Source organism: Canis lupus, chromosome 7, assembly GCF_003254725.2.
Source record: "Canis lupus dingo isolate Sandy chromosome 7, ASM325472v2, whole genome shotgun sequence".
Taxonomy (NCBI): Eukaryota; Metazoa; Chordata; class Mammalia; order Carnivora; family Canidae; genus Canis; species Canis lupus.
In genome coordinates this window covers 70,411,360-70,435,199 of record NC_064249.1, presented here as the reverse complement: position 1 = coordinate 70,435,199, position 23,840 = coordinate 70,411,360, and the positions used below count along the sequence as shown (strand labels likewise).

General features: G+C 37.5%; 2 protein-coding genes across 44 annotated transcripts in view; one reads left to right on the top strand and one right to left on the bottom strand.

Moving 5' to 3' along the window:
- The window catches only part of DLGAP1 (DLG associated protein 1), an 871,196-nt gene that overhangs the window by 280,892 nt on the left and 566,464 nt on the right, over positions 1–23,840 (top strand). For 7 of the 8 annotated variants that reach the window (XM_035718634.2, XM_035718633.2, XM_049111854.1 and 4 more), the window contains one exon: positions 7,372–7,492. The gene's annotated coding sequence lies outside the window, so the exon portion shown is untranslated. The remainder of the gene's footprint in view (positions 1–7,371; positions 7,493–23,840) is intronic. The other variant, XM_035718637.2, reaches the window with a different exon arrangement.
- Positions 1–23,840, bottom strand: part of LOC125755353 (uncharacterized) — a 51,454-nt gene that overhangs the window by 16,357 nt on the left and 11,257 nt on the right. For 2 of the 36 annotated variants that reach the window (XR_007411657.1, XR_007411660.1), the window contains exons 2-6: positions 20,492–20,573; positions 15,309–15,472; positions 8,485–8,628; positions 6,388–6,451; positions 773–850 (exon numbers count right to left, since the gene is read on the bottom strand). Coding sequence is in view for 10 of the 36 variants with exons in the window: in XM_049111868.1 (XP_048967825.1) it covers positions 2,555–2,574; positions 6,388–6,451; positions 8,485–8,628; positions 13,016–13,032; positions 15,309–15,343; positions 18,199–18,308; positions 20,492–20,573 (472 nt within the window). In the remaining 26 variants the exon portion in view is untranslated. Of the gene's footprint in view, positions 1–772; positions 851–2,256; positions 2,293–2,388; positions 2,575–6,387; positions 6,452–8,484; positions 8,629–13,015; positions 13,082–15,308; positions 15,473–17,243; positions 17,354–18,198; positions 18,332–20,491; positions 20,574–23,840 lie in introns of those variants that run through there. The other 34 variants (XR_007411667.1, XR_007411652.1, XM_049111870.1 and 31 more) reach the window with 33 other exon arrangements.

The window sequence follows — 23,840 nt, the reverse complement described above, 5'->3', positions numbered from 1 at the left end:
CCCTCCAAAGTGTCAGGTGGCTATATTCCCACACTTTAAAGTAAATTACTTTTACCGCTGACTTTTCTCTCTTTACCTACTGAGGATTTGACCTTGAAGGCAGTGGAGTTTCAAATGGAAGATTAAAATTAAATTAAATTAAAAACTAAATTAAATAAAAAACTGAGGGACTTCTGAGGTGGGTTAGCTCAAATTAAGAATCTTGGTCAGATGTCCAAGGAGTCTTCTGGGAAGGAAGGAGAAGACATTAGGAGATTTGATGAAAATGGAGACTAGATTAATTTAGTTTGTAATTATACTAGGCTTTTCAGAAGCAGATTGTCTGTTTCCAAAAATCCTATGTATGATACTTACACTGTAAATTAATAATACTTGAAGCACTTAATAAAGTCTGCGCTAGTTCATTACAACAGGGTGAATTTTAATGGCTACAGAATTAGTAGGGCCCAAAGCAAAATGAAAATGCAGGCTCCTTGTTCAGAAAGCAAGACAGGAATTGTTAAATATACTAAAGTATAAAACTGTTTGCTTTTTTCTTCCATCTTTCTCTCAACTGATCAGAGTGTATTTTATTTCCTATTTAATGTTGTTCCAAAAAAGAAAAAAAGTTAAAATTATTATCATGCATTTTACCATTCATCTTTATATTGTGTGATGCAAATATGAGACTATTTAACTTACGTGCAGAATCATCAAAATTATACAATTTGTATATCATAGATCATGTATATATATGTTACTCTTACCAAAAGAGTGGAAACACTACACAAACCTTTTTATTTCACTTCTTGATATATGCCCACTGTACTGACGACACTCTTTCCTTTGGCTCACTAATAGTAAGGAAGAACTGCAAAAAAAAAAAAGAACTATGGCTTTCCCTTTCTCTTTTTATGTCTTTATTTTCACCATAAGCAGCCTGCTAATTCAAGAGGGGGAAATGCAAAAAAAATAGAGGATATGATAGAATTTCTTGTGTTGGGAGGAAAATTTTTTCCCTCTTAACTTCTAGGTTCTTTGGCTGGTCTAATAATTAAATCAACATAAGACAGAGTCTCAGGAGAAAAACAAGTTTAATTTCCTATAAACAGGAGCCATAAAAATATAAGATTCAAAGAGGAAACTAAATCAGGCAGCTTTTATACCTTTCAGGCAAAGAAACAATAAGTTCGTGAAAACTTGACAAAAATAAGTTCAGACTTTGAGTAGTAAATTAGTGAAGAAATAAGAGGGTTTGTTGATATAGCCTTGTCTCAATTCCCTGTCTCTTTACTTCCTGGTACAGGACAGGTATCACTCACATGGGAGATTTATTTTCTGCTTTCAGGGGACAGAAGAGGCTCAGAGTGTCCTTCTTGCACAGGCTGTGTCCCAAATAACTTTAATTCAAGATAATCAATATGCCACTTTGGTGGCATATTCTGGGTGGCCTGCCCTGAACCCCATCAGTTGTGACTCCGTGTTTCTTAGAATACAATTGCCTTCTGAAGTATAAGCCAAATCCTGATTCCTGTGGAAAGCCATGGCCTCTTGGGATTGTTGGCTTCCCCACTTAGTCATAGACAGAGAATACTTAACCTCACATCGAATCTCCCTGCACTCCCAGGAATTGTGGGTCCACCAGAATTCACCACTATGCATATTATGCATATATATATATATATATATGTAAATGAGACAGCAAGCGATTGCTAGGGGTGGGCATGCCCTAGCAGATACCCCTTCTTACCCATAGGTTCCACTATCCCATCAGACTTCACCCACAAAAACAATGATTTGAATTAAAAAAAAAAAAAATTAAGCAAGGGGCTATTCTGAGCATGGGCTCCTGGGCAGTTGCCCAAGTTACACACTCATGCATTCAGCCCTGCCTTGAAGTTTTTTTTTTAAATATAGATTTATATACAAATGACCGGGGATCCCTGGGTGGCTCAGCGGTTTAGCGACTGCCTTTGGCCCAGGATGCGATCCTGGAGTCACGGGATCGCGTCCCACGTGGGGCCCCCGGCATGGAGCCTGCTTCTCCCTCCTCCTGTGTCTCTGCCCCCCTCTCTCTCTCTTTCTCTCTCTCCCTCTTTATAATAAATAAATAAATAAATAAATAAATAAATAAATAAATAAATAAATAAACTTTAAAAAAAATGACCAATCACTTAGCAACCTGATATGCAAAAGAAGTTGAAGCTGGCTAGCCCTCGTTTTCTTATGTGCACTAACACTGTCTCAGACATATAGGAAGTCAGAATAAATGCCAACCTTATTCTTATTTCATCATCTGCAGGAATGAGTAGCCTAGGAGGGAGATAGATAGTTTAATTTTGTCTTCAAACAAACACAGTGCTTTATGGACTATAGCATTTCAGCAAATATTAAGATAAGACATGAGACTTCACAGAAATGATGCTGTTTATTTGGTATAAGAGGTAATTGAGTGGGGAAAAAAAAAAAAAAAAAACCTGAAGAGAAACTGAGTGGAAAGACAGCTATACTGAGTAGGTCTAGTCCTGGCCTTGCTGTTGGCTGCCTGTGGCCTCAGGCATAACACTTCACTTCCCTAGTCCTCATTAACTTCATCTGTAAAAGAGGGTTCATACTCAGATGGTTTCTAGGTTAAAATGTATTTGATTGAAGACACATTTATAAATTAAGTACCCCTTTTTAAAGACACACTTTTAGACTTTATTGAATTCTTTCTAGAATTTCGAAAGGTCCCCAGATGTGCCTTCAACATATGTACACTGGGACCTGCAGTTTGAATAAGCACCTTTTCCACTTTCTGCATCTTCTTTATCCTGAAAGACTGCTACTCATTGCCCGAAATCCAGGGAGATTTGTGACACATTGAGAGACTTAGAGGTCCATGGATTATTTCAGTCCTGTTTTCATTTTTTCTTTAGATCTTTTAGCTCATGCCCAAATCACAATTTACCTCACTACCTGAAAGTTCTACTTCATGACTTATTGAAACGTATTAATATTTTATCAGAAGATTATTTTTGCTATATTTTAAGAAGGGCTGCCAACATATAAAATATGATTTTTATTATATCTTATGGAGAATTGATTTTTTTCACAAAAAAAATAGACTCAATCTTATAGTCAATAGAGAACTAAATATTTGGAAATAAAGGTGGGAGACAGAAGGGAATTATAATGTTGAGTTCCTGTTATAAACCAGGCATTGTGCTTTCTATATATTATTTTTGTTTAACTCCTTCATAATCACTATGGTAGGTGGCAATAAGAATATTAGCAGTTGCCTATGCTAGACCAGAAAGTCTTCCGGAACCTTTTAATGAAACTCCAGCCACACTTCTCTCCCACATTCCAGTATTGCATGACTAACTACCTACATGGCAAGTCCACTGAGCACTGACCTCTCAAGATCAATAAGGCCAGGTAAGTTCATCTTCTTTCCCTAAAAGCCTTTTGTAGCCACAGCCCTTCTCATCTCACGTGATGGTGAAGCTATTCTTCCAGTTGCTTTGGCTAGAAGCCTTGGGGCCATCCTTTTCTCTCTCTTTTCTCTCCATGAAGTACAGGAGATCCTGTTGCTCTCACTTCAAAATAAGCCCAGCATGAATCTGACTGACCACTCCTCACCAGCTCTTCCTGACTTTGAGCCAATGTGGCCTCTCTCTCTAAGCTTTCTGCCTGCCACTATCCTGACCTCCACTGTGATCTGTTCCCAACTGGCAGCCAGGATGAACTTGTTAAAACATAATATGTTAGTGTCACTTCTGAGCTCAAACTTTTGCAGTGACCCCCATTTCACACCGAGGGAAAGCAAAAAGCTGAGCATCCTTGATCCATCCCTCCCTCTACCTTCCCACAGTACTCCCCACTGCCCTACCATTTTCTCTTCTACTAATCTCCCCTTCCTTCTTTCACTCCATCCCTACTGACCACATAATTCCAAAACAACCGCACACACTCCCAGCTTCCAGCCTTAACCTTGGTGGTTCTGTCAGCTTAGAACACCCTTCTTTGGTACATGACTCACTCCCTCACATCTTTCAAGTGTCTGGTCACATCTTACTTTCTTAGTGAGGTTCTCTCACCTCCTAATAACCTCCAGCCCATGTACTCCTCATCCCCCTTAACTTGATCTATTCTTCTTACATCAGTAACATATTCATGTTCTAAAATACTGTATACTTTATTCCTTCACCGTAGTTATTGTTTATTTTCTATTTTCTCACCTTAACTAAAATGAAATGTTCATTATTCTAAGCACTGAGCAGAGTGCTTGACATGTGATAAATGCTCAATAGATCTTTGGGACTTGAGCGAGTGTGTGAGTGAGTGAATGAGTGAATGAATATACAAGTGGTCTCATTTTTTCCCCATACTAACCTGACTAAGGTAGGTTTCCTTGTCTCTATTTTACAATGAAGAAATTGAAACCCAAAGAGGCTAGGTAACTTTCACAACCCAGAAGTCCTATAAGAGGCAGAGCTGAGATTAAGAGAAAACTCTCTGATCTGGACCTTTTCCCCTTTATCACACTGTAAAACATGTACTTTATGAAAATATCAGTATTCCATAAAATGTGATGCGTTTACAGTCTCCATCTCCCCTTCTCCATACTCTAAGCCAATTTTTTTTAAATGAACCTCTTAACATAATGTAACTAAAGTGACTGGCTTATAAAATAACTTGCATGACAAGAATGATAGGAAATGTGTTAGTTAGGACTCTGGCTGCAGAATCGTAGAATCAAACCACTTGAACTAGTGTAAATCAAAAACTTAAAACTAAATGATTTGAAAAATATAAAGTAGAATGCATCATAAGATTATAATGAGCTCATGAGAGCCACAAGGAAAAATAAAGATGTAAGTAAGAGCAGGAAGCAGATGAATTTGGAGAGCTCTCACTCTACCTTCCACGAGTCTTTTTCACTTTTCTTTTCCGGAGATTACCAGTATGTGCTCCCTCTGCCCATAAGGGGCAAGGTGACCACCCTCCAGCCATAACTCTTTCACCTTAAATGAGACTGTAGTCTCCTAGTTCCAGATTAGAAGCCCAGTGCAGATGATGCCCCTTCCCTTTAAAGCAAAGCCCAGGGATCAGGACTCACTGACAAACAACTGATGGAGGATACCTCTGAAAGTTGGGGAATGCAGAGAAATGGGTTAAGCAGACACTCCAAAAATAGATGACTGTCAAACAAAGTGGAACAGTGGAAAACACCCTCCTGAATCAAACAGTTTAAGTTGCAATTCCCACTTTGGCTTTTTGTTGATTTTGTTTGTTTCTTTGTTTTTACTTTTGTTCTTAGATGTCTGTACTAAATATTGGTTACGTGGTGATAGGAAAGAGGAAGAAGCAAAAGAAAAAAAACCCTTGGAGTAAAGGAAAATAAGAAAATTAAAGTATAATAAAATACTAGAGATTCTAACTTTTTCCGTTCTGTCACCAACAACTAAATGCCATGGGCAAGTCACTCACTGGTCTTAGTTCCCTTATCCATATAAATAAGGAGATTAGGCAAGAATCAATAAGTTTCCAAAACCAACTTGATCAGGAGAATGAACTGGGGACCCAGTTTAAAATGCAAATTGCCCTAACTTTATTAATAAATATGCTGATTTAACAGCTCTTGCATGACATTCTATAATTTGTATTTTCCTGCAGCTTTCCAGATGATCATGTTGATCAACCATACTTGAGAACCACTAGATCAGATGACATTTGAGACACCTTCTAGTGCTTGCACTCTTTGTTTACATCAATATTTTCTAACTTATGAAACGTTTCAAGTGTAATAAAATTGATTTCTTATTGTAGATCTGGGTGTGTTTTTGAGAAATTTTATAATCTTTTCATTTCGTTTCAGTAGAAAATTAAGAACAATACCCGCACAAAATAGTCTCAATAAATAATACAAATGAATAAATGGCCAGTTCTCTGCTTTAAAATCAACATTTTTTTTGTTATCTCTTTGAGTAATCTTCTCATACATGTAGGGAAAAAATCAGATTCATTCAGTTTACTGGAATATTAAGAATATTTAATAGAATAATTTTATATAAATCAGGACTCCTACCTGAGAGCTACTGATAATAGAGTATCATTTTTGTCTTTTATAATGTGGATACATGAAATATATATATATATATATATGATATTGTTATGCTACTGTAGTTCTTGCATTTGACCACCCATAGCATCTTATTCTTAACCTATCAGCTTTGTCAAGCTCAAAATATTGCTCAGCAGAGAATTGTATTGGCCCCGATCTTTCTGAATGCCACGTTTTCTTTTTGGAAACAAATGCAGTGTTATAGATTTCTAAAGGGGTCAAACTTTGAGGCAGAGATTCTGGAATGTCATTCTGTCTTTGTGCCTATTAGCTGAGTAAAATTGGGCAAAACACATCACCTCTTTGGGCCTCCAATTCCTCTTCTGTGAAATGAATTCCATATTCATTCAGGCACTGTAATTCCTATAAATAATTAGGAGGTAAAAAAAATATTCATACCAGTATTCTTAAATCTGAAGATCACTTTATCTTTGTTTAATACTTAGATCTACTATTTTTCTCATTCTCTATGGACTTTCTTTTAATATGCTACCTAGAACCACAAAATTATATTGCTCAAGCAGAATTCTGTTGATACCTATGCTTTCCAACACCAGATCATTTTTGTGACACAAGTCCCTTTCTTTGTGAACTTTTAGAGAAGAAAAATGACAGCTCAGCATAAAGCATGTGATATGATTGGAAAAGTTACCTCCCATGACTCTGGGCCTACTTACAATTCCATTTTCTCACTCTCTTCAGAAAGCATCAATAATTAGGGGTCATGGTTTGTTTTGAGCATCAGCAAGCCTGTGGTAGTGTACTTGGGATTATGCCCTGATTTGTGTCCTCCTGTGATGTCAGAAGAACCACCCTGGGAAGATTGATACCTCTAGCCCTTTATTTACAGCTGCTTAGTTGCAGCAAAAAATGATAAAATGATAAAAGAAATAATACACGGGAAGTGAATACAGTCCTGTGTGTATAGTGTATCTTACAAAATCAAAAGATCAATGTGTGCATTTTATTGCTTTTTAACGAATATAAAAAGTTAATAGTAGAATACCAAACCCAGTTATTGTGGTGACATTATACTTTATTCCTGGTGGTAGATTTTATTTTCTGGGAAGCACAAAACTACATGATGTATATAACATCATGCAAAAACACATTCATGTAAATTTTCTGTAGAATTCCCTTCTCACATCACTGAATTTAATGTTTGTCAGAGTAATTCTTTTTTTTTTTTTTTTGTCAGAGTAATTCTTAAGAGAACTTAAGTATCTTTTTTTTTTTTTTCAGGTTAGTTCTTAAATCTATTATTGTGTTTTGTTATGTTTTAGAACAGCTGAGCATCACAAACCAAGAGTGACAGCCAGTTAAAAAAAACAAACAAACAAACCTGAAGAGTTTGGATCTTTTTCTGCCTTAGAAGCAAGAAAAATGGAAAATTGATAATCAAAGGTAAAATTGTGTCATTTCTTCTAATATAACACAACCCTATGGCTTCTTTTCCAGCTATCTTACTGGAAAACAATTTCTTTCTTTCTTTTTTTTTTTTTTTTTTTTGATAACATGGTATATTCAAGCATAAATATTCCTGGTTTGTAATTCCAGACATATTAAGAGGCTGCTGAGTACAGACTGTGATTTTTAACTCCCTGGTTTGCTTGTTACAGAATGTAAAAGAGACATGTTTTATATGTTTATATGTTTAGTCTTCATTCTTGTTGTTAATCTAGAATGGCAGATGAGGTAAATGCCGTTTTCCTGACTGTGGACCAAAATAGTGTACTTTGCATTAAGCATAGAATTACAAAATTAGATGGCATCATATCAGCTTTTAACTTTTTTTCTTTTTAGTGTTGGGCAGGTTTGAACTTATCAGTACTTATCAGTACAGTGTGCTCACCAAGATCTACATGCTCTAAGAAAGGCAGTGGAGACACTTGAGACAATGCTGTATCTCCGCTCCACTCCTTTCCTATCATTATGGAGTTTTGAGAAGGAAAAAAAGGAGATTCTTAATAATGTACAAATCTGAAACACCACATATGAGGTGTCTAATCAGGAGATTAAAATTGCTGAATGTATTAATAAACTGTCATCTTTCTTGGGGTTGCTTGCTTGAGACAATGATTTGAGCATGGTGATTAACTGGGAAGCTCATCCTAAGGATGGGAGTTAGAGGTCAGAGAGTGTAAATTGGGGAAGAAGCAAAGGCCAAACCAAGTGGGGAGTAGAAGGCCCTCAATGCGGACTGCAGGAGCATTATTCCCTGGGACCTCTGGAAGCATGGGGGACCTCCCAGAATTTCTGCCTGAAGGACTTGTGGCAAGAGGTTTATCCACTGGGTTTTCCCACATTGGTTGTGGATTGGTCCCAGGGGCATTGACAACCCCCGCAATGTGGGGCTGTGCTGGCATTGCATGGGGCTGGAATCACCCAGTGGTCACTTGAGTTTGGATGCTAGAAAGGTGAAGAGAACCCCAGCTGGCGCAGAACCATCTGTCTGTGCAGCTATGGCTGAAATCATAGGTGGGCCAAGGGGTGTGATACAGGGAACCAGAGGCATCCATTAGATTTCCTTTTAACTTATTCTAAATCATAAAATAAATCACATATTCCTCCTAAATGATATACCTCCAGGAAGAAAATGTTTTGTATTACTATTGAAAAGTTAAATCTAGGTGTCATAGAACCAGAGTGAACTATATTTCAAAATTAATTTCATCAATAAATTGTCTGTGTTTAGAGTGAGATGTACAACTTGGTCCACAAGTACATTTGAGATATTATATAGTAAAATATAAAGTATGACCCAAATGTTGGAATAAAGACAATGGCATTTCATTAGATCTGTACTTACTACTACTAAGTGTAGATGATTTTATGTACAAGAAGGTGTCTGGATACACAGAAAACCAATTACCATCTTTCCTGTTTGGAAATAACCCAGTAAGCAATGTCATCACTTGTGTGATAAGAGTGACTTAATTATGCATGTCTGAGCATAATGGTTCAAGGATGGTCAGCTTGTGAAGTGGATTTAACACATTAAAGTGAATCAGGGGTTTTTGACAGATTTAAGTAAGGTCAGGTGAAGTCTTTAGTTGTGTTGTGACTGTAGCAGATCCTATGTTCAGAGGAGGACTGTCATTTGTGAACTCACCAAGAAGCTATACAAACAACCAGCAACAAACATTTAAATTGATTTACATTAGCATCCATATTGCTAGTGAAGGAAATGAAATGTGGGCATAGAGGAGGAACAGCAGAGAGAACCAGGGGAGGTAGTGACAGATGGCAAGGCAGAAATACCAAAGGGTACACAGAATCAGACTATGGGATGAAGGAAACCCTGTGACAGTGGAGAGAGATCTCTTAAGAAGAACCACATCTGAGGGCAGAAGGTGAACAGAGTGAATGGTCCCAGTTAATATTTGAGGCTGACAAATTCATGAGTCATCAAAGATTAAGTTACTTTGTCTTCTCAACCTGAACAATGCAGCTGCCCCTCCGTGGGCTCATCAGGCTGTAAAGTCTTCCAAAACAAAAGCTCTGATCATGGCTGTGCTTTGCTCAGAAAATATTCTCTAATTTATCAATCTATCATTGTCCAAACTTCTTAACCAAACATGTAAAAACTGCCACTCTTAAGTTTTCAGACTTACTTATTCCTTGGCTTCCCCCACCAGTGGTCTAGACCATTGTGTATAATGCAAATTCTGTAGTTTATCAAGTCTTCCAAGTGATTTACTGTTTTTTGGCTCTCCAACATAGATTGGCCTGGGATAAGGCCCAAGAATTTGCATTTCTAACAAGTTCCCAGGTGATGTTGCCAGTCCTGAGACCCCCTTTGTGAACCACCCTGTGAAAACAAACATGTAGACTGGCCATTACTAATTCCCACATTGCAGTTTGAGTGAAAGACTGATTGCAGTAAAAGGGCTCCCTTGCCAACATCACCATCGTGGGAAGGTATGCTAGTTTAAGAACAGTCTGAGTCTTCTGGTCAGTTATTATTTCCATATCATAAAATTCCCAACGATAAGCTTTGTGATAGATGTTTATATCCTCTCCTGGGTTACAGACATTGTAGACCTATACATATTTGTTGGGAGGCAGGGATGGATAGATGGATGGATGGATGGATGGATGGATGGATGGATGGTTGGATGGATGAATGGATCGATGGACAGATAAATGGATGGAAGGAAGGAAGGACAGATGAATAGGTTTGGCAGTCAAGGGTTGGTTTCAGCAAGAAACTTATCTTCTTATGAAGAAGTTGCTCTGGGATATGCCATTAGGGAAAGACTGATTTCCTTCACATGAAAACCTTCTTATCATGTAAGACTGTACGCAGTATATAAGACATTGAATTAGATGGATTAACTCTACGTATCCAGAGCCTGAGTGTCTGGCATCAATCATATTGTGCTCCTTAATAAGCAGAGTCTTTCACAAAAGACTTTTTGCTATTTGATTGAGTGCAACAGGGGGCAAATGTCATTTATATCAAGGAAAATTGTACATTTCACTTTATAAAAGAACCACTGGGTATGTGAGACCAGGAAATCACATCCATTTAATAAATTTCTTTGCAAACGTCTCTTCCTTGAGTTTAAATTTTGCAGCTGCAGCATAATTTGAGTGTTTATTCACATGTAGGACAATTGTGCTTTCTGGGTTTTGCTTTCTCGCATTCAAATGTGTTTGTGTAGCGACGTTGCACATTTTCTCTTCGCGTCTCTTATCTGCGTACATCATCCCATGATTGGCTTGGTAAATTTATCCTACTTTTCTTGCTAAAATAACTGTTCCTGCTGTCTGCTTTCTGCCTACTCTTTGATTTATTCCAGAAAATGGGCTCAATGCCGACTTTTATAGCTCAGTGTGAAATTTATTCTGTATGTTTCTAAACCAAGTTCCCACATATTTTTTTCTGTTATGTGATCCATAGTGATGTCAGCTTTAAAATGCACACTTGAAAAAGCCTATTAGGATTATGTATTAGCATAAATAAGAACAATCAATGATGACATGAATCTTGACATTTTCTTTTTGAGGATTTGTTTTGTAATTCACTTTAATAGTAGAAAATTCACATGTTCACGTCCTGTTACGGCATGCCTAATGGGAAACGTAAAGGAAAAGTCTAGTTTCAACTTTGTTATTACTTTAGTGCATGCCCTTGGCTGAGTCCTTACACCTTAGTTGCCTCCATTATAAAATGAAAGCTTTAGGATCACTGTCCCTGGGATTCATGCCAGTATCTTATCTTGCAATGTCAGGATGCAGATCATATGAAATGCTCCTTAAAATCAGGCACAGAAGTGGAGTTGGTCAATACACTTACACAGCACATGTGTGACAGTGAAGTTGAAGGAGCAGGATTTTGGATCTAGAAAAATCTGAGTTCAAAACCTAACTCTTTCCCTAATTCCCAATATGAGCTTGGAGAATTTCCTGTACCACTCTACATACCTTAGCATTATCCTCTGTGAAATGAGGGCAGGGTTGGTAGTACCTGCAAGGTTGCTTTCAAGATTAGAGATAATCCAAAAAATATCCAGCACTCACATGCCAAACATGCATAGCTCTGAGAATCTGTGCCAGCCTCTAAGCTGGCCAGAGCCCAAACCATGGTTTTAAAGGTTAACAGAAGATTACATTCTTCGCCAATATAATTCTACCAGGCTAATAAATGTTTATTTGTGACTCTGAAAAATGAACAGGATTTAGAAAACGTACCCATAATTTAGTTGTCCGAGACTGGCAACACTTATGGGAAAGCTCAACATAGTTTTTCATGTAGACAGGACTACCTGGTTCTACGCAATGAGAATGATTATCCACAGCAAGAGGAGCCCCTTCAGGGTCAGAGCATGAAGTCTGCAAGTTGCATTCTGTCTCCTGTTTTGTCATCTAGCCACATTTTGGGCAGAAATTAAAAAAAGGATTCTTCAATCCTTTCAAGACATGGGTTTAGCCTGAATAATTGTTCATACACTCTTGGTTTGTATCTGATTCCAGTAAGTTAAAAGGTATTCCTTTTTTCCCCTTTCTTGTCCTCTAAAAAAAGGATTTTTATAACCAATTTGCCTGATGCAATCTTTTACCCCGAAGCAAAAAAGAATCAAATTTTAGTCAACAGATGATGCATTTACTACAGGATTCATGCAAATATTAAATATTTTTCTGTTCTTTTTAAGTGTTTCTGAGGCTGAATTGTCATTTTGATATTGATGAGCCACAGTGCTTTCTCAGCAGTAATTCAGATCTGCCTACTTAATAGGAGTAGATCAATAAGGCTTTGGTGGAATAATTCATCAATCTTAGCAGAAGACCCAATCCTGTTGTTTCTCTCTATTTCAATCTTCTGTCATTCCTGTGCATGCTTATGCATTTTGAGATAAATCTTACTATTTACTCTTGTATACTTTTTATGTCAGAAATAATTTAGGAGCTCAGAACTAGTGGTGCTATTTGAGTACCTTGATGATTTCAGACATCTGTAGGAAAACAAAAATCTAATTGTGGAATGTTGTGTTTATTTGTCATATCTTAGAGACATATCATAGTCAAGATGAAAATCATACTGATGAGGCTGTTTCAAGCCCTAGGAAGGAGAGCGTGCAAGAGAAACACACACACACACTGCATGGTGGTGGTTGTCATGGTGGTGATATTGTTTACTTAGAAACACTGGTCCTTTCACAGTAGCGTAGTTATATGTAACTATAACTAGTTATTAAATATATAGTGTATATTTAATATATAAATATATAATATTAAATCTTAAGATTATGATTAATAATATTAAATGTTAATAATATATTTCTGTATAGACCAATTATTACTAAAGATATTTTTAATGAAATGATTATTAAGTACTCTCTGAAAAAAAACTTAAATATTCTTTGCTGGATGATAGAATAACTTCATTATCAATAGATTGCAATAGACTTTATCACAACTCACATATTTGAGTGTTGACTCTGTAAGAAAACCCAAGGATAATGCTTACTATGCAGTAAAATGATACAGCTTCACAAGAATTATTTTAAAAGGAAAAAAGAAAAAAAGCATGTTAGTCGAATTTATTTGATTCTTGTTGTATTATTATCACATGCTAGAAATTTTCACCTAAAATATCTTATTTATTTAAAAACTATGTTTATGGAAAAGGTAATACTATTTGAAGCAACCCAGCATTGTCACTGGGATCCTTTTATCCTTCTCTATAATCTCGGAATCGTAACTCAAATGAGGTACAAACTTGAGAAAATAATCATGAAGATGATGCACACTGCCCATCTCTCTAGCAATTCAGATATTTGATATTCTTGGCATCTCTTTATGATTAAAAACATAATAGCAAACACAGATTAAATATTTAGGTATATGCTAGCATGGGGAGGCATAATTTTATCTCATCCCTCTGAGGGTCTTCACCTGGGTCTGAGAATTTTAAATTAACATAAAATGGATCAACAGGGGAAAAGCTTCAAATTTATTTGCATTTAAAGTGACATGGGAGTCTTCATAAGGAAATGAAGAGCCAAAGAAGTGGCAAGACTTCAAAGCTTTTATAGTAGGTTGAGCAAAGAGAGACAGTTGTGGAAACGTAACCAAAGAACATGGGGAGGTAAAAGGAAGATAAGAAGGTACTTTAGCAAGATCTGTTTGTACAACATTCTTTCTGCCTCCACTCCTTGCTTTGGTGATAAGAATGTTTCCTATTCTTTCTGATACAGGAAGGATATCTTTCACATGGGAGTTTTATCTTGTACTTTTAAGAAGCAAAGGGGAGGTCAGATGCAGAATGTTCTCGTATCTGTTTTTCAGATGCCTTTGGCTCAAAGTAATCCTTATGCCAAGGTGGCAGGTTTGGGGCAGCATATTCTGCACCCCTTCACCAGGCATTGCTGTAAGCACTTTACCTGAGCTACTTCACTTCATCCTTACTATAACCCTCTGAGGAACCATAAGAAGAAATCAACAAATCCACCACCATAGGGCACCTGGGTGGCTCAGAGGTTGAGTGTCTGCCTTCGGCTCAGGTTGTGATCCTGGGGTCCTGGGATCAAGTCCTGCATCCGGCTTCCCCACAGGGAGCCTGCTTCTCCCTCTGCCTATGTCTCTGTCTCTTTCCGTCTCTTGTGAATAAATAAATAAATAAAATGTTAAAAAAAAAAATCCACCACCATAGTAACCAATCCCAGGATGCTTTTCTCAGTGATCCATGAAGCTCACAGAAGATTCATTGGAGGTAGCGTGGTGTTCACATATTCTCTCTATCATGTAGAGGATATGAACAACAGACTAAGTTTCATTTACTGGTCATGTAGAGACGTCTTCATCTGACAATTGGAGAATACCTCTTCTTCCCACTTGTATATTGTACATTTACGTATACAAGCGAATGTATGGTATTTTAAAATTATGTACCGAGCCATAAATCAATTCTAAAATGTACTTTCCATGTTACAGATGAAGACACTGAGATATGAAGGGACTAAATAACATGGCAAAGAGCACAGAGCTAGTATGCAGCAGAGCAGGGCACAGACCTAGCCTGCCATCAGAGCCACTCAGCTCTAGCATTATCTGTCCTCACTGGTGGTCATACAGGTGGAAGACAAAGAGCTGGTCTTTAGGAAATAATTTGTATATCAAGAGAAGAGAGGCAGAGGGTAAACCCAATTCATTATGTAATGCTTTGAAGCAAGGATGTTGTCAGTTTGGGATAAACCAATTAGAATGTTATGCCACCTATGAAGCTAGACTTCTAAGAAAACAATCCCAGCCATACAGTAAAAGTAGATTTTAAAAGTTGCCAAAGGTTTAAATAGCGAAAGCAAGGCAGAAATGACGTAATTTGAGTTATTACCTGAAATTAATTTTTTCACAACTCAGACCTGAATTATTGATCATGTTTAAGGCCTCAAACATGAGGACACCCACTGATGTTTTCACGGTCACATCAAACTCATGACAAACTCCTTTCATGACCCTCTCCCTTATCCACAGGGCACACATTTCAAGAAGCTCAGTGGATGCACAAACCACAGATGGTACCGAATCTTATATCCACTATGTTTTTTTCCTAAACGTACACACCTATGATAAAGTTTAATTTATAAATTCGGCACAGCAAGAGATGAACCACAATAACTAGAAATAAAATAGAACAAGTATAACAATATAGTATAATAAATGTTATGTGACTGTGGTCTCTCTCTGTCAAAATATCTTATTGTACTGTACTCACCCTTCTTCTTATGATGCTGGGAGATGGTCAAATGCCTACGTGATGAGATGAAGAGAGGTGAATGACCGTAGGCATTGGGGCACAGCGTTAGGCTACTATTGACCTTCTGACAACAGGGCAGAAGGAGGATCATTTGCTTCCAGATCACACTTGACCATGGCTAACTGAAACCACAGAAAGCAAAACTGTGGATAAAGGGGACTCCTGTATTTCCAAAACTGAACTCATATACGCCCCCTCCCATCTGCTCCTCCCTCTTGTGCTATTCTCTGGCCCCATCTATGCCGCCACTACCCACACACCCAACTGCTTAAGTTAGAAACCCAGGAGTCATCTATGAAATCTCTTTGCCCCCCACCCTTGGTAAACTTGAATGAATTTGTTGAATGAAATTCCATATCCTCCATCTAATACTTTAATCCCCAAGTTAGACAGTTGACAGAGAAAGTGTAGAGATGAGACTGGATGCTGTTCTGATGGTTTCTAATGTGTTTTGGTTTTTCTGCCCATATTGTTCAATTCTCCTATATGGTTTTGTTTTAGGTTTAGGGGGATGTTTTTGCTTTTTATTGATAATGGTAGTATTGCTGTTGAGTGTAAGTACATTCATAGAGGATTCACTATAGAGCAGTGGAGATATTTTCTCCTCTCCAGGAAGTATTGTGTCTGTTGATAAACATAGTGCTTTGCCTTTGACATACACACACACACACACACACACACACACACACATGCACCCACTCTGAGTGGGATTGCCCTCTTTAATTATGTCCCCTGGGGGAAAAATCAGTTTCCTGGCAAGGTAGCTTTCCTAATCAAAGTCTTCCTGGGTCTTAAGTAATAAGAAACTCAAATGTTTCAAACTGAAACTTACAGTGGGGCTTAATTGGGAATGTATTTTTATCTCCTTTGGGGATCAAAAAACTTTAAGTGTTACATATTTAGAAAATATTTCGTGAGGGACACAAGGAAGGTTTCACCCATTTTGATCCATTTCTATTTAAGAGAAGTTTCTGGTAAATAAACGTACACATTGGTATCAAAAGCCTGAATAATTCATCTCTTCTGTGACTTTTAAATTACTGCTTTCCAGATAATTTTTCACTTGAATGTATTTCTAAGTATAGAAAATTTTGCATTGATAGAATATGAAGGAAGGTGCCTTGGGCAGGTAAACTGGAGGCCTGAGTTCCAATTGGAATTTAATGGGAAGATGAACTCTGCCCCTTAACCTCCCACCCCAGGGAAAGAGTTAACGGAGAAAGAAAGGAATTATGGATTGAACTTCAGGGAAGCCCTTCATTTAATGGGCAGGAGAGGAAGAAGGAGTTAGCTATATAAAGTCCAAAGAAAATCAGAGCTGAACCATAAATGGTCACAAACAGATTTTACTCAGGACTATTATAATAGGGAGAAAGAGACTCCAATGGAGAACAGGGTTCAATTCCAAATACATCACAGACAAGTAGGGATTTTTAGCCAGAGTAGGGAGTGGGGATCAGAGGATAGAAATGACTAAGGGTAAACCTCAGGAGTTAAGAAAGGACTCTGGTGAATCAGACTTTACAGGATTCTTACTGAAGGCAGACCAGGGTGATCAGATACAAGAGTAGAGAGTGAAGAATTTGATCAGATATTGAGGATAACCAGTTATGGAGGGTGAAGTGTTCCCTCTAAACTGATTTAAAATTAGGGGATCCCTGGGTGGTGCAGCGGTTTAGCGCCTGCCTTTGGCCCAGGGCGCGATCCTGGAGACCCGGGATCAAATCCCACATTGGGCTCCTGGTGCATGGAGCCTGCTTCTCCCTCTGCCTGTGTCTCTGCCTCTCTCTCTCTCACTGTGTGCCTATCATAAATAAATAAAAATAAAAAAAAATAAAATAAAATTCTTGCTACAACCAGGCAATGCAAGCCTGACAAGGACAGACACTGAACCTGAGGTAGAGGCCCAGACAGCTCAGAGGAGCCTGAGGAAAGTTAGTCAGGGAAGTAGTCTTTGTCAGGAGGACGCACAGCCAGAGGACGGATGGTTTTTGTCATGCAGGCTAAAAAGTAAGTTCCAAGATTCAGACTAGCAAATTCAATTAACAAGGTCGTATCATAATTTTAAGCTCAGCAATTTCTTTCACATATGACATCTATTTGGTAAGTTTTGAGGGGTTATAATTTGTAAAATTATAAAGTCAGTCATCCCATCTCACTTCTCTGACTTCTCCATCTTTTAAAAATAAGACCAACATTACCTCAACGTCAAAATTTTGATGTCATCTTTGTCTCTCCCCTTCATCCCATTCCTACTGATGCAGCCCCTCCCTCAATCTTGGTGTTTTTTTCCCCTGGTGCTTTCAGATCCCCTTCCTTTCCCAGCATCCTCTCCATCACTCTAGGTCAGGTCCCCACTGCCTCACAACCCAGTGGCTATAGTAATAACACTACCAATATTTGTGCCTCATACTAACCTCATTCTACAATTCTATTTCACAAGCCATCCTTAGATTCATCTCCCCAAAATACCATTTCTGGTACATTTTTATAATTAGTATTTGTTAAATCCTTATAGACCAGACACTACAGTAAGTGTGCTATTTCATTTAATTCCTAGAATCAAGTTTTTGTTTGTTTTCTGAAAGAGAGAGAAAGAGAGAGCAAGGGGGAGGGGCAAAGGGAGAGGGAGAGAGAGAACCTCAGAAAGGCTCCACGCCCAGCACAGAGCGTGATGCAGGGCTCTCGATCTCACAACTCTGAGATCATGACCTGAGCCAAAATCAAGAGTCAGATGCTTAACAAAATGAGCTACCCAGGCACCCCTTGAATAAATTTTAAACAGTAGGTTTTATTATTTCTACTTAGCAAATGAGCAAATTAATCTTTAAGAGTTTGAGTAACTTACCTAAGATTGCAAAAATTAAGTAGAAAAATCTGTCTGCCTCCAAAACGTGAGCCCTTAACCATGTCGCATATTATCTTCTGTGGCTGTGTGTGGAAGGAGTGCTGGCAACTCTGGGGAGACACAGCTCAGCGAACTACAGTTAGATTTTGAGGGAGCCCCTTGACCTCACCAAATGGATAAAAGCTTATTCAAGATTTTTAAGCAGGGGATGTGGAGGGACACATTTAGATGGTGAATGGGTTTGAATGATTAAAACTAGGGAATGAATCTCTGCCCACCATGAGCCTTGGCCTCAAAGCATGTGCCATCTACTCTGTATGGGATGTTCTTACTGAATTCCTCACCTCACAAGTCTTCTAGACATTCCTCCAAGGTCATCTTCCTGGAGACGGGGTATGTCTCTCCTCCATACCCTTACAGCCTCTACCCAAAGCACTTAGGATGTCAGGAGTCTATCATGTTGCAGACTGTTGTGCAGTGGTTCACATTTGATTCTCACAATCATGTTGACACATTTCTACCCTTATTTCCAAGGTGAGGAAAATAAGGCTCAAGAATTTTGCATGACTTAACCTTCCTAGATTGTATCTGAATCATCTTTGTGTTATCAATGCCTGGTACCTACTAAGTGCTCAATAAACATGTAAGGAGTACAACAATCACCTTTATCTGTTTATATATTTTATTTTATTAAAAATACTTAAAACTCCTAGATATAGGAATTATCTTTTCCACGTTTTCATGTTCCTCATAATGCCTAAGTGCATTGCACAGAGCAAATAAAAGTAATTCATTTATTTATCTAGATAGGTCTTCATTGTACTTACTCCCATATGATTTTGAATGCAGCACACTTTAGGGTAGGGCTTTTTGTTTTTTTTTGGGGGGGTTGGGGTTTTTTAAGATTTTACTTATTTATTCATGAGACACAGACAGAGGGTTTTAAATGAATATTGTTTTGGTAGAAATTTATTTAAATGAATATTGTTTTGGTAGAAATTAGTATAATGCCAGATTCTCTTGGAAGACCATTTCTGCCCTAGAATTATATGATATTTATAAGCCAGGTAAATATTGTACCTGGTAGAATGAAAATAGAGGTGGAAATAGTACCAACTCTTAGTGAAACTTGACTATGTAACAGGCACTATGCCATTCACTTGACATATAATATATCATTTAATTCTCTTAAGACCCTATGGAGTAGGTATTATTTTTACCCCCCCCCCCATATCAGTGAGCAAGGAAGGCACAGAAAGTTAAGTAATTTCTTCAAGATCACACAGCTAGTAAGTGGCAGACTGGAGTTTGAATCCAGGTACCATGCCTCAGAGTCTATATTCATTCTCTCAATTAATAAGTATATTTTTACCCTTGTATATAGTAGTCTTCATTTTAGGCTCTAATAGATGGTCAGTGAGTTTCTATTTGATTGCTTGAGGTCTAGCAAGGGTATTTGCTGACTGATGTATAAAAGTGGAATTATTTTTTAGTGGTCGATGACTCATTTCAGTTGAAAAAATTATTTGTCTAAACCACTCATTTTTAGTATTCACATTTTACATGCTGTACCAATTCATCCTCAATTAAAAGAAAGCACTTGCAAAGTGACTAGGAAATAGTCAATTATTGTTTGAGCTGCCAAGCTTCAGGAATTAGCATCCTAGAATTTGCAAAAATGTTAAGCCAGGAAAAAGAAGTCCTGAAACACCATTTCAACGGCTTTTGAAATTCTGTCAGATATTGGTAATTGTATTATAATTTAAATTTTGGAATCATGGAGTTTTAGAATTGGATGGGAAGTTTGAGATTATCTGTGCCAACTTTCTACTTAATGCCAGAAGTGTTCACACACATTTGGGAAATAAGACATTTGATAAATGTTCCTCTAACATTTATGTAGAGTTGATGGAAACAATCCAGGGAATTTTTTATACTATTATATAACTTTGTGCCTTTGGCTAGCAAAATATTACAATATTTAGCCAATCCAGTCCAGCAGGGGCTCTTAACTACTCCTTCCTGGGTCTTTCCCATGCTTACACCTGACCCTTTGAGAAAAAGCTTGCCAAGCTCTGCTCTGAAGTATTGTAGCTCTTTATGTTTTATTTTTAAATCTTATTTCTCATTTCTTCCATCATGTGGAATAAAATGATTGACAGAATAAACAATACAAGCACAAAGAGCCTACACATGGCTTGACTTTCTTCCCACTATGTCTCATGAGTAATTGTTCTTTCTCCTTCCCTCTCCTACCTCCAACCTGCCCCGCATCTCCCTCTCTCATACTCACACTTTTTCCTGAAGCTGATAAACTGGACACAATGGTGGTCTTTCTTTCTTTCTCACATTCAGTCTGCATGTCATCAGTTGCTCTAGGATACAAATAACGTTGTTGCATAATATACGTCTAAAAAGACATAGTCATCCTGTTTATGATCATTTAAAGATATAATTTATTGGTACCACATGTGTATGAAACTGAATGTTTTTAAACAAAATTAGATGCAGGGGACACTTGGGTGGCTCAGCGGTTGAGCGCCTTCCTTCCGCCCAGGGCGTGATCCTGGAATCCCGGGATCGAGTCCCACATCGGGCTTCCTGCATGGAGCCTGTTTCTCTGCCTATGTATCTGCGCCTCTCTCTCTCTCTCTCTCTCTCTCTCTCCCTCTCTCTCTCTCTCTCTCTCTCTTTGTGTGTGTTTCTCATGAATAAATAAATAAAATCTCTAAAAAAATGAATTAGATGTAAGTAGTCACTTTTTCAGTAAATCCTTCTCTATGTGGCCCTGCCCTCTCCACTGCCTTTCTCATGATCTCTCCCACGGGCTACCTCCTCATCAACCAAGGCAGACAGTTTTCTTAAACGTATTGTAAAAGGCTACTTCTCACTACTCCTTCTGCCCACTCTCTGGTATTTTTCCTGCTTCCAAAGTCATGAGGGTCTTTGTTACAATATCATCATCTCCGTGTGGCCTTCGATAACATTCTTTAATGCCTGCCTCAACTCTTTTTTTTATGACATTCATGACATTCATCCTAATATGTAGTTTTCTCATTGTCTACATTTGGTTTATATGTGTATGTGTGTGTGTGTCTGTCTGTCTGTCTGGGTCTGTGAGGTGATACTACTCTTTCTACGGGAATATAAACTTCACAAGGTTAAGGAGTGAATCTGTTTTGTCTACCACCGTTTTCTAGTTTCTAATATAGTACCCAATAAATAAATGTCAAATAAATGAATGTCCTGAAATTATAAGTGTCAAAATGGTCAGAGACACTACTACATATCCAATTGCCATTGGTATTTTTAACGATTTTGCTGATCCCATTTTTTTGCATTTTTTTTTTACTACTAGATTACTTATCATTGAACAGTCATTATTCCAGATACTGTGTGCATACATCCCTTTCTTCTTCACTGATGGTAAGATAGGTATATTTGTCTCAGTAATGCCTCTGGAATTTACATATTCACAAAATTTGGGAAATTGGAAATAGTCATCTGTCTATATAACTGAGAAATATTTTTTAGATTACATAGAACTTCAAGAATAGCCTGAAAGACAACAGGAAGGGAAGGTATCTAATGTTTTTGTAATGAAATTGAATCTAATAGTTTTGAGTGGTTTTAAAGGTTTTTTTTTTTTTTTTTTAATTTTACTTATTTGAGAGAGAAAGCATGCAAACAGGGGGAAGGATGAGGGGTGGAGGGAGAAGCAGGCTCCCCACTGAGCAGGGAACCCAAAGTGGGGCTCAGTCCCAGGACTTCAGGATCATGACCTGAGCCAAAGGCAGCCACTTAACTAACTGAGCCACTTAGGGGCCCGACTCTAATAGTTTTTTATCACAGTGTTAAAGAAGGCATATAGCAGAAAGGCAAATGACTGTGTAATTATGCTTTTCTAAGAAAATATGGTGAGACATCAATTTAGCATGCTCTGAACAGTACCTGGAATGTCCTATTCACATATGTAATAAATAGTTCAGGATGGTACTGATTATGTTTCATCACTAATTTTTGGAAATAATTATTTACCTGACAGTTAAAACTCTTAGAAACATTTTTTTACTGATTCTTATATCTTTCCTTCCAACCACTATTTTGGAAACAGGAGATTATTTGCCTTAGGAATCACACTTGTTTATTGAATTGCTATAGAGTGAGTTCCATAGTCCTAATGCTGTGATAAAAAACTATTAGAGTCCACTGTATCTAAAAATTACATCTTCTTTACCTATTCATCCACTGATGGACACTTAGGTTGTTTCCATATTGGATATTATAAATAATGCCACAGTAAACATAAGGATGCATCTATCTTTTCAAATTAGTATTTTTATTTCTAAGGATAAACACATAATACTGGAATTGCTGGGTCATATGGTGGCTTTATTTTTAATGTTTTAAGGAAAATTTATACTGTTTCCCATAGTGGTTGCACCAATTTACATTCCCACCAACAGTGTGCAAGGGTTCCCTGTTTTCCACATCCTTCCACATCCTTATTTGTTGTCTTTTTGATAAAAGTCATTATAAAAGTACACCTTACACAGGTGAGGTACTGTGATTTTGATTTGTATTTTCCAGGTAAGTGATATTGAGCATCTTTTCCTGTGCTTGTTGGCCATCTGTATGTTTTCTTTGGAAAAATGTCTATTCAGATTCTCTACTCATTTTTTTAATTGGATTATTTGTTTTTGTTATTGAGTTGTATGCTTTCTTTATATATTTTGGATATTAACCCCTTATTAGATATATGATTTGCAGATATTAGGTTGCCTTTTCATTTTGTTGATGATTTCCTTCACCATGCAGAAGGTTTTTAGTTTGCTGCAATCCCATCTGTTGTTTTAGCTTTTGTTGCCCTTGCCAGAGGAGTCGAATCCAACAAAAGCATTGCTAAAAACAATGTCAAAGAGCTTACCATTTATATTTTCTTCTAAGAGTTTTATAGTTCCAGGTCTTATTTTCAAGTCTTTTATCTCTTTTTTAAAGAAGATTTTATTTATTTATTCATGAGAGACACACAGAGAGAGGCAGAGACACAGGCAGAGAGAGAAGTAGGCTCCTTGTGGGGAGGGACTCTGATGCAACTCTCAATCCCAGAATCCTGGGATCATGCCTGAGCCAGAGGCAGATGCTCAACCCCTGAACCACCCACATGCCCCTCAAGTCTTTTATCTATCTCTTTTGACTTAATTTTTGTGTGTGGTATAAGATACTGGCTCAGTTTTATTCTTTTGCATATAGCTGTCACTTTCCCCAGGATTATTTATTGAAGAGACTGTCCTTTTCCTACTGTATATTCTTACCAGCTTTGTCATGAATCCATTGACTTTATGTGTGTGTGGGTTTTTTTTTTCTGGGCTTTCTATTCTGTTCTGTTGATCTGTGGGTCTGCTTTTATGCCAATATCATACAGTTTCAATTACTACAACCATGTAGTATAATTTAAAATGGGAAGCATGATACTTCTGGCTTTGTTCTTTTTTCTCAAAATTGCTTTGGCTATTCAGGCTCTATTTGGTTCCATATAAATTTTAGAATAATTTGTTGTAGGTCTGTGAAAAATGTCATTGGAATTTTCATAGGCTTTACATTAAATACTTTACATTAAGGGGCACCTGGATGACTCAGTC